General features: G+C 41.7%; 1 protein-coding gene across 1 annotated transcript in view; it reads right to left on the minus strand.

The window, feature by feature from the left end:
- Positions 1-11,221, minus strand: part of LOC103595880 — a 75,743-nt gene that overhangs the window by 41,479 nt on the left and 23,043 nt on the right. The window contains exon 2 of the mRNA XM_008579406.1: positions 6,341-6,445. Within this exon, the coding sequence (XP_008577628.1) occupies positions 6,341-6,445 (105 nt within the window). The remainder of the gene's footprint in view (positions 1-6,340; positions 6,446-11,221) is intronic.

Consider the following 11,221-nt stretch of genomic DNA (forward strand, 5'->3'; position numbering starts at 1 on the left):
CAACCCTCGGTGTCGCGCCTGTACCGGGGACCGGCAATGGGATCGCAACCCTCGGTGTTGCGCCCGCACCGCGTTCAGCCAGTGAGTGGGAACCGGTCTCCACATGGGATCCGAACCCTCGGCGGGAGCGCCGCCGCGCTCCCAATCGGCGCACTCTCCAGTGCGCCACCGGGCCGGCCCTCAACTTTATTTTTCCACAGACTTTTTGAAGTACCTTCACATGCATTCTAGTAGAATTTTCAAAGACTCCAAGATGCTATCAAATGCCAAACAGGGATCTGCTACAAAGGTCGCATTTCATAGGTGGTAAAGAACGTTTTCCCCATATCCATATTCTCTCTGCTTATTATCAGATCCAAGCCTACACTGCTTCCAGAAGAATCCATGGCATTCACAAGATATTTGGTAAATACTTTCATTCATTGGTGAGATAATGAGAGGCAAATGTGAAATGACCCCAGTGATGACATATCCTAAGCAACAACACAAAGCCTTAGGTGCCTACCCGAGAGAATACACCCTGCAGCATCCCACACAGCTGGAAGAGCAAACCCAGGAATGTTACATGACACTTGTAAAACTGCACTTCACAACAGAGAACCAAACCATTAAGTCATTATCACATTTAAAACTGAAGAGCAGAACATGAACCTGCCAAAGAAAATACACAGGAGGAGCAAGACTGCACCGAGGGGAAGTTGGAGAGCGGGACGCAGCCGAATGCAGTCGTGGCCTGCACAGACAGCACTTGAACTCAGGGGGGAAACTAATTTTGAAGCTGCACCAGGCCAAATGAGATATTATTTATGAAAAGGTACGGCTGCAATTCATGCATGTGAGCCAGGTAAAAATGACCTTGGACACGTCTCCTAAATCTCTAACTAAATAAGGTTTCTTTACCTACAGAGTTCCTAGTAGATCCAGTTATCTCCAAGGTAAGAACAGAAATAACTAACGTGCCAGTTACCTCCACAGATCAATTACAGATCAATTAGCAGTGAAGATAAAACAATTTGGAAGTTATAAAGTGAATCCATGGGGAAGTGGGATTTGACCGATACCAAGTGGATTTGTACAACTTTTCCACGATGTGCAGTGAAGTGCTGCTGTCCTCTAGTTACTCCATCACACCTATTTTCCTCTTGAGGCAAAAGGAGAAACTCCAGGCGTCTGACAATCAAATCCCGGGCACGACAGGCACCAACCTGGATTAGTAAGGAACTTGAATTTACCTTTCTTCTTTCACAGGTCTGACTTCATCTGATTTTGCTAATTCCCTCTAATCACTTCATTTCTCCCTTCCTGTCCTTTTCCAACACCTCTTTGCCACTGTACTAGAATGTTCTGTGTTAGAATTCTCTTCAGAGGAAATGGCTTATGTATGAATGTAACAAATGGGCAAAATAGCTCTGTGAGCCTTGAACTTAATTCTGGGCCACATTTACTGAGGGACAATTGCTTCTCCAGGAGAAGCAGCAAAGGGCATCAAATATGTGAAGAGCTGTTATGCAGAAATCCATTCACCACCATATACAATTCTGGAAGGCGAAAGTAGAGCCAAAGGGTAAGAGTTACAGGCAATCAGATTACAGCTAATAAGTTAAATCTCTTCAAAATATAGAAATGTTTGCCTTGTTCAGTAATGAACTCCCTGTCACTGAACATGCTCAAACAGATCTGAAAAAATTCCTTTTAGGAGTACGAAGGAGGGTATATGACAGCATTGGGTAGGAAAGAGATGAGACTAAATCAACTCTAATTCTAAGGAGTCTGTGATTCTATGCTGGACAGTTTTTTCCTATGTGAGACCCACAGCCACACACAACCATGGGCTAAGGCAGCTGACTGAGGATGGACTTACAAGGAATCAGGACAGGAGAGGTACCCATCCCTCACCCAAAGCAGGGGGTTACTCTGTCCTGGATTTGAATAAAAACTGACGTATAATACATTTGAAGATAGAAAAAGGATTGGAAAAGATAAAAGGTTGACAGGCCAGAAGCTTCACGATAAATTTTAATGGGAAAAAGAGGAAGCTGTGCTTGTGTAATTAACCACACACAGATAGACATGGATGTCTAGCCTGACCACAATTTACATTTTTATTTTTAAAAAATCAAATATGCCCTACTCTAACAGAGAATTTAGAATTTTCATCTTCTGTTTCTGGGTAAGAAGAAAGAAAATTATGCCTCCTGCACACCCCATACCCCCTCCCACCACATGTATTCACAAGCAGCCAAAAAACATATAAAGAGCCTCCATCCAAAGCTCTCCTGCAGATAACACTCTCCTTGACCAAAATGTCTGTGGCTGGCAAAGATTTATGAACAGATTGATAAGAGGCTTTGAGAACATGAACTCAGCCTATCGCTTCTGAAATTTACTTAGGTCTCTTAGAGAAAGGTTGGTCAGTTAAAAAGGAAGACATGTACCAGGAGGATGAAGGACTTATATCGGCCCAACTGCTGGAACCCATACAACACCTCCTGCAAAACTGTGGCATTACTGTACTAGTGCTGCTGTCTTAGAAGTCTGTGAATACCTGTCATTTAAAAAGTTAATCCCAACATAATGTTAACATATGGGGAGTCAAGGCTATTCTTCTCCAGGCTCATGTGCCCCAACCGACCACAGAATTTTCTCAGCACCAACAGGGTTGTTCTTACAACATTGCAACTTTTGCATTTCCTTCTTTGGACACCTCTGAGTAAAAAAAGCGAGCCATGCAATTTACTACAGCAAGTAAAAGCCAGGATCTGTTTAGTGAGTGTATTCCCTGCAATTCACCCGTGGGTTTTCCCTTTCTTGGGAAGGTGGTGATCAAAAATAACTTTAAGGTTGCATCACCAATGTTTTTCACGAAGCCACTTCACATGGTCCAAACCCACAAATGTGCCTCCACTCTGGCACACGAATCACCCACTGTGCACACACCCAACATCAAAGAAAAGGAGACCTGCCTAAGAAAGCAGGTCACACCAACACTTGCTTTATACTCCCAGTGAGGTCAGCTGGGAGAAAAAAATATAAAATGAGCTCATGGTCTCTAAGTATCTCCCCACAAAACACTTAATAATTAGGAAGGGGAAAATAGTAATTTTAAAGTAGAGGAACCTGGCAGACATCATCTTAACCATGTGATCAAAGTTAATGCCACCAATAATGAAACAAATCAACATCACGTGGCCCCTGAGCTAATGCACTGAGAACAACACATCACTTCTCTGGAATTCTTGCCAAACCTGAATCTAATCATGGGGAAAGAGATAAACACAACTTGAGAAATAGCCTGTACTCTTCGAAAAAATGTCTAGCTCATGAAAGAAACAAAAAAAATAAAAGAAAGCTGAAGGAAGTATGACAGAGTAAGGGGGACTTGGGAAACATGAAACATGACACTAAAGGTGATCCTGGTCCAGAAAAGAGACAAATGAAAAATTTGAGTAACATCCGTAGATTACACAGTAATACTGAATCAATGTTAATATCCAGATTTGTATTATTGTACTTATGATTAGGGGACAGAACGTCCTTGTTTTTAATAAATACACAGTGAAGTTTTTAGAGTTGAAGCAGCACCATGTCTGCCACTTGCTCCCAGATGTTCACATAAAAACTTATGTACATACATACTTATGTACACAGACCCCCATCTCCCTTGCTCCCCCACCCCAATAGTGAGAAGCACTGTACGTCCTGGGTTTACCTGAAAACTACCATGGAGATCCCAACAGCACACTCCCTTAGATTACCACAGTACCTCCAAATAACCAGAACCTAACACAAGGCCTGGCATACGCTAGGATTCAAGAAATAGCCAATAAGTGAATGAACTACCAGAAAATCTGGAAGAAACTGTAGGCAAACCCCAATTTGTGGCACACTATCAGCGAATCTGGTAGACCTGTGGCCCTCCCATGTGGATGCTGCATGGGAACAGCTGGCAGAAGACATAGATATGGAGAGTGACTCCCAAGCTGGGGCAGTGGGGGGCCTAGGGCCTTGACCACCCCACCACACACCTGCAGCCAGCCCAGCGACAACCACCGAGTTGTTGCAGGAAGCATCCTGTGCTCTCCTGAGCCTGGTGGTGGGGGGCCTTGGGCCTTGGCCATGCCCCCTCCCCCAACATGAGCAACCAGCCCAGTGATGACCACTGAGCTGCCACAGGAAGTGCCCTGGTTTCCCCTGATCCAGGGTGGTAGGGGGCTGAGGGCCTCAGCCATGTCCCCCCTACACATGTAACCACCCCAGTGACAACAACCAAGCCACAGCAAGAAGGGACCTTGGTTCCTGAGCTGGGGTGGTGGGAGGCAAGGGCTTCTGCCACACCCCCCTGAGATCTGCACCCAGCCTGGTAATGACCAGCCACCACTGGAAGCCCCCCAGTCTCCCCAGTGGGAATGTGGGGGGTGCCACATGCCTCAATCCCACCCCTCCTCCTTCCTGCTTCTTCCATCCCATTTCCTTTCCCTTTCTCCTCTCCCCCTCCCTCCCAACTGCTCTGCAACAACATCAAAGAATGTAAAAAATATTAATTAAATTAAATTAAATTTAAAAAAAAAGAAGAGAGCAAGATATGGTCCTTCTCTGGCATATTCCTTTTACTGAGGAGGAAGGGAATAGAATAGAGCAGGTACCCTTGGGCTGACCAGAAATGTCCCTGCTCCTCTAGACTGAGTGAGGAAGGGCATATATTCCAAGGACTACGGGTCCCAGCATCCAAGGTCCCTGCTGCATCATGCATAAGCTATTAGATGCACTGAGATAAGAAGACCAAGAAGCCCCAAGATAACAAGGACTGAAATAACTCCATATTCACTAAATTCTTCATCATGAAAACAATGCTTCATTACAGTCTGTTTTTACTTCCCACACCAGCTAGCACTTGGTTAGCACTTGGTTTTTCAAATTCACATTGACTTTGCATCTGAGGTCTCGAATTGAAATTATTAATTACCAAAGTTCAAGAAAACTTCAAAAAAGGTGTTTAACAGATGAAAAATGTGACTTTGCTTTGAAAATATAGCTAACTCAAGAATGTCCCATAGATTGCTTTTCCAGAAAAACTTGATTCTGAATAGAGACAAAGGAAAAAAAATACAATCCACAGACCACTAAAGTGTAAGTATTAGGGGATGTTCCTATAACCCACAGAAAACTGGGACCTAGAAGAAATGTGCTTTTTCTAACCACCAAGGTAAAATTTCACAATCATAAACAGTGTCATAATACTCTAGAGAAAAATTAAACAAGATAAACCATGGCACGTAACAGAGAGCAGGACTGCAAACCACAAACCTGATTTGCATATTAATTCAAACGGGCCTTTTTGCTTCGATAAGGAATACAGTTTTCAAGGACTATCTAGCTGAGATTGCTATGCTCAGTGGTAGGGACTTGTGTACCAATTTACTTAAAGATGAATTTTTACGGTAAATCCAAAGCAAAGACACCCTAATCAAAAAATAATGCACATTGAGCCCAAAGAGGAACTGGGGCAAGTTGGCACAACTACCCTTCTCTTCCTCTTTGCTTGCCATGTTGAGAGGCCAATTAGTTATCAGTTCCTTCCCCTAACTTAGTTAATAAGTACAGATATTTAACTCGTCCTCAGTCTTAGTTGTCTGCTATTTGTCTCTAACACCCCTCAGCCCTCCATCTCCACTTCAAAACTGCCCCACCTCTCTAACATGGAAGAACCCGGGCACGTCATACTGACTTCTAGGCTCTCCCAGGGGGATGTTGTGAGCACATCCCAGAAGGACTTGGTGCAGAAAAGATACTTGATGAGCCCCCAAGAGTGACAGCCAGCTTCTATCCCTTCTGTGCTCCTATGCCTCCTGTCCCAAACATAGTCTAGTCTCTGGGCTGCCAATGATGTGGCCCTATCAATGCCAGATAAGATCAAGAGGCTTCATGGTGACCCAAGGCCTGACCTAAGGGTTCTGCAAGAAACCCCTGCTTCTATGGAGCTCGCAGAACCTCAGATCTATATGCAAATAGGTAGATAGCGCGGTATTCTTAACACAGCGACCATTCTCAGTCAATCTCTATCTTCTTCACCCCCTACCCCCTCTCGTTTCTCAATGAGAACCCATACTTATGGATGTCCCTGAGCTGCTCTACAACCGGATGACAGCGGCACATCAGTAAAAACCAAACTACTGCCTATTTTTTGATTGAAGAGGAAAGCGTAGACACTAGACTAAAGGACAGTATGGCAGCTCTAGAAATCTGAGCCTTCATGCTGGTCATCACTAGCTCCTAGTGTGATATCACCAATGAAAAATTCAAAGCTTTGCCTGTTGGTCCCCACCCAACTGGTTCTTCTTACCTTTGGTTCCATTGAAATGAAACTGTGGCTTCCTCGGCTTGAGAGAACTGACCTTTTAATCGTCCTGCTATGGTAGAAGTGGTAGTAGTCCTTCAGCGCCCCGATCTGCAAAGGCAAAAGGAAGACATGACTGTATGAAAACAATCTTCTGTTTTCCTGTTTTTCATTAAAATAGGAACACAAAACAAAAAAAGGTCTGTAAATTATGCAGCTGCCAGCTGTGCTTAAGTGTTACTTGAACCTGGGTGATCACTTTTCAAAAGGACATGTGATATGGAATGGAGTGTCCTTGAGGCAGTGACTGTGGAACGAAAGATTATGATGGGGCAGCTTAGCCTCTCCAGATCTCCCTCTTAATGTTTAATTTATATGCAGCATTTTAAGTAATTTTATATCAATCTATATCCAAATGTGGGAAAGAGGGGAGAAAAATCAAATAGCTATCTGGTTATAAAAACATACTGCATTTTCTACAATAATGGACCTTGTTAGATTATTTATATAGTTAATTTGAAACATGTCCTAAGGAGTTGATCATTCACAAAGACAGCATGACTTTGTTTCCTGACTTCAGTAGATAGTATAAATACATAGCTCTTAGTCACTGCAAAACTAAAAGTGGAATGGAAATCTGTAAGACAACAAAAATCACACATTCTACCTATCAGCTAAACTTCCTATGTAAAAATATTTCAATCTACTTTATCTTGTCCATTTCTTTAACATTTTCGTCTTCTTGTTTATGTACCCCTTTCCTCAGTCAAAAACAGGTCTTTCCTTAGTTAAAAACAGGATGGCTTTGAAAATAAGTCCTTGTCCACTTTGAGAAAACAAATGAACAAAATCCCAAGCAACCATAGTGTCTCAGCAGATATAAACTGTGGATCACAGAATGGAAATTGAGCCATACAAAGAAGACAGGAGAGATGGGTTCTAATCCCAGCCGACACTCACTAGAGCTAAATAACACATAAGAGAGTACTTCGAAAAGTTCGTGTAAAAATAGAACTTGAAAAAGTTGATGGAAAGATACATATTATGTTTTAATTCTATTGTTCCATGAACTTTTTGAGGTACCCTCATACTTACTAAGCCTCTGTTTTCTTTTCTATAAAATTGGACTTTGGGCTACTTAATTTCTAAGATCACTGCAGTGCTCAAATTCCATTCTTTGACACTGACACTTTACTCACTTTGGGTAAATACATTAAAAGTGGCTATTTCTCCAGAACACCCATAGCTCCAAAGTTGAGCTTTCTTAATTTAAAAAAAAATATATAAGAGGGAAAGAAACAACCACAATACATTGAACTTTCAGAAGGAGAGAATAGATCTATAGTTACTAGAGATGGGAGAGGGGCAGAGAGACGGGGGTCAGGGAGAAGTGGGTAATAGACACGAAGAATAATTATGATTTGTAATGATGAACATGTTAATAATACTGATTTGATCATTCCGTATTGTACACAAATACTGATAATCAACTCTGTATCCCATAAATATGGATAATCAATTTGTTTCAAGTGTAAAAGAATAAAAATAAAAAAAAACAAAAAAGTTTTTTAAGAAGATCATTGGCCCAGGTTTATTTTTCCAGATAAAAGGTTTGCTTCTTGTTCCCTTCTCTCTGTATCCCATAAATATGGATAATCAATTTGTTTCAAGTGTAAAAGAATAAAAATAAAAATAAACAAAAAAGTTTTTTAAGAAGATCATTGGCCCAGGTTTATTTTTCCAGATAAAAGGTTTGCTTCTTGTTCCCTTCTTTTGTCACATTCTCAACTACCATGCCTCCCAATTTCTGTGCCATTTAGAAATCATCTCCTCACTGGGACTTAATGCTCTAACTGAATGTCTCACCATCATTAAAATTTGAAAGAAAGTCTGAAGTGTCATATTTTCAATTCAAGTGGAAACTGCCCTGACCTATGCAGAAGAAACCCTGGACTCTGAAAACAAATGGGGAATGAGGGGAGGGAAATCCCAGCTGAAACCTCTAATCTCAGTGATCCTGGGCTCTGAAGCAGCAGAAAACAATGAGAAAAAGGGCACAAAGGGCAGCCCTAGCCTCCAAGAGCATTTCAAGGAGGGATTTACCGGCCAATTTTAAGATTCCAGAGGACTAAGGTTAGAATACAGGAGTGCCATGTAATTCTTTACAAGAAAATCTTAAAATCCCAAGAAGCTTAGAGCTTTTGTCTCACATAGCTTCTGTCAAGAGTATTCCTTGGGTAAATATAGCAGTTCTTATAAAAAGGAACACAGGAGCTCTGAGGAAGAACCTTACAGAAAACTATTATCACCAATGTGAAAAATGCCAGTGTATTCAAGATCACGTCTCCTCAACTATAATGGAACGTTTTTGATTGTATGAAATGACTGAATTCAACACAACTATTAAACAGTGGATGAAATACATCCTGAAGACATGTTCAGATCCTTTGGGACCTCATAGGTACAGACTGGAATTCCAGACTGATGTAGTATTTAGGGAGCTAAAAAATGGAACTCTTGTCCTGACTTAAACTGCTTCAGGACCATGTGTAAATCACTTAGCCTCTTCAGACCTTGGTGTCCTCAACTGTACAGTGAGAAGGACACAGGACATAGAGTGAACGGAGACTGGGTGTCAGAGTCAAACGGGGGTAATAATGTTTATGAGTTAGTGTGGCTCTGAGAGTTGAGCGTGATAACATGTGAACTGCCTGATCCAGTATGTGGCACATACTAAGTGTCAGAAGGTCGTTTCCCTCCTAAATTTAAATTTAAATCCTACCTTCTCTCATCTCCTAGCTTCTAATTAATACCTTACCTCTATGCCTTGATCTGGATTCCTCTTGGTCTACCCTGTTATCACATGTGCCCTTTCCCCATCTCATTGGCAAAAATCAAAAGGGTTGATGATACACTCTTGTGGAGGAGGTAGGCAACAGAAACAGTTTATACAGGATTGGTAAAGAGCATAACGTGAGACAACTGTTTGAGAGACATTTGGGAATATCGATAAAATTATAAATTGCACCTAACCTTTGGCCCAGCCTTTCCACTTCTAAAGACATATTCTACAGATATGGTCATTTGAGTGCAAGGATGGGTGTTAGAACAAATTCTGTAAATGAGAAGAATGCAAACAACCAGCTGCCATCAATAGGTCATTAATTCTATCTATATGAATGAAAATGGATTGAACTTCAAGTTACAGTGAGCAAAAAAATAAAGATGAAAAACACGTATGTAATATGACCTAATATTCACAGAGAAAAAGTAAGGATCTATATTACGTGTATGCTTTATGCATAAGGGTGCTCCACAAACTAAAAGGACAGAGCATCTTTTCATTGTTTATGTGCATGCATTAATTTTTTAATTTAAAAGACTAATTAAAATGAAACAGATAATACATATAAAAGCAACAGCACAAACACACACAAATCCCACCTACTTTTCCAGAGCCACATATAATCTCCAAAGTCCACGTGGCTGGTACAAGGGCCACATCTATTCACGCCATCAATCCTCTGTCACAGTAAACTCTACTTCATCTCCATGTTTCAGGGACTCTGTTTCTTCTGTATAGTTACAGAACGGTGCCCATTTAGTGATTGATGCCTCACTTACTGAATGCCTACCATGTGTGCCAAGCATCTTGTTACTCTTCTACAAGTTATCATATTTAACTTAACCCCTAAAAGCCCCCAGAAGATAAATATCATCACCTCTAATTTGATACAAGATACTGAGGCTCTGGGAATGCCCAAAGGTGCACCATTGGTGTTGGTGTGAGGTGGTAAAATGTGACTCCTTGGTGAATGTCCACCAGCATCAGGGTAAACTCAGTTTTGTGGTGGATCCCATGGGCGGACTCAAATGACACAGTCCAACATCATTCTGAGCAGTCTTCCTGTACCACAGAGCTAAAATGGTCAAATCTCTGCAGCTAGGGTCTGGACATGACCAAGGTTGCATCGAGCAGAGGTAGACAGAAGTCAAGCATCATGAGGCGTGCTCTTGGAGGCATTTATGTGTTTAGTAATAGTTGTGCCAGAGGTCTTAGCATCTGGTTCCTAGATTTCTGGGCCTCTAGTGGCACATCCTGTTTTGAGAGCAAGTTGGTAGGAGGCTGTGGCAAGGATAAAGGCAACATAGGGTAGCTTCCTCACTCCTCAGCTTTCTGACTGAGGCAAAAGCGGATGCTGTCATGGAGGCCCACTGTGGGCTGTGGCTTTGGGAACATTTCTGAAAGCCTGGCCCTCCTGATTGATTCCACAAGTTATTTAATAGACGACACTGAACATCTTCCAAATTAGCCCAACCAGTAGCTTCAGTTCCTGTCTACCCAAAACTGGATGGGTCAGAACTTCTTAAAAAGTAGCTATAAATTTATACAGCCTCGCATGACTTGGAGGCGCCCAAAGCTGTGCACCTCTTGAGCCAACTAAAAGGACAGAGCATCTTTTCATTGTTTATGTGCATGCATTAATTTTTTAATTTAAAAAACTAATTAAAATGAAACAGATAATACATATAAATGCAACAGCACAAACACACACAAATCCCACCTACTTTTCCAGAGCCACATATGATCTCCAAAGTCCACGTGGCTGGTGCAAGGGCCACATCTATTCATGCCATCAATCCTCTGTCACAGTAAACTCTACTTCATCTCCATGTTTCAGGGACTCTGTTTCTTCTGTATAGTTACAGAACGGTGCCCATTTAGTGATTGATGCCTCACTTACTGAATGCCTACCATGTGTGCCAAGCATCTTGTTACTCTTCTACAAGTTATCATATTTAACTTAACCCCTAAAAGCCCCCAGAAGATAAATATCATCACGTCTAATTTGATTCAAGATACTGAGGGTCTTGGAATGCCCAATG

Source organism: Galeopterus variegatus, unplaced genomic scaffold (genome assembly GCF_000696425.1).
Source record: "Galeopterus variegatus unplaced genomic scaffold, G_variegatus-3.0.2 Scaffold1876, whole genome shotgun sequence".
Classification (NCBI taxonomy): domain Eukaryota; kingdom Metazoa; phylum Chordata; class Mammalia; order Dermoptera; family Cynocephalidae; genus Galeopterus; species Galeopterus variegatus.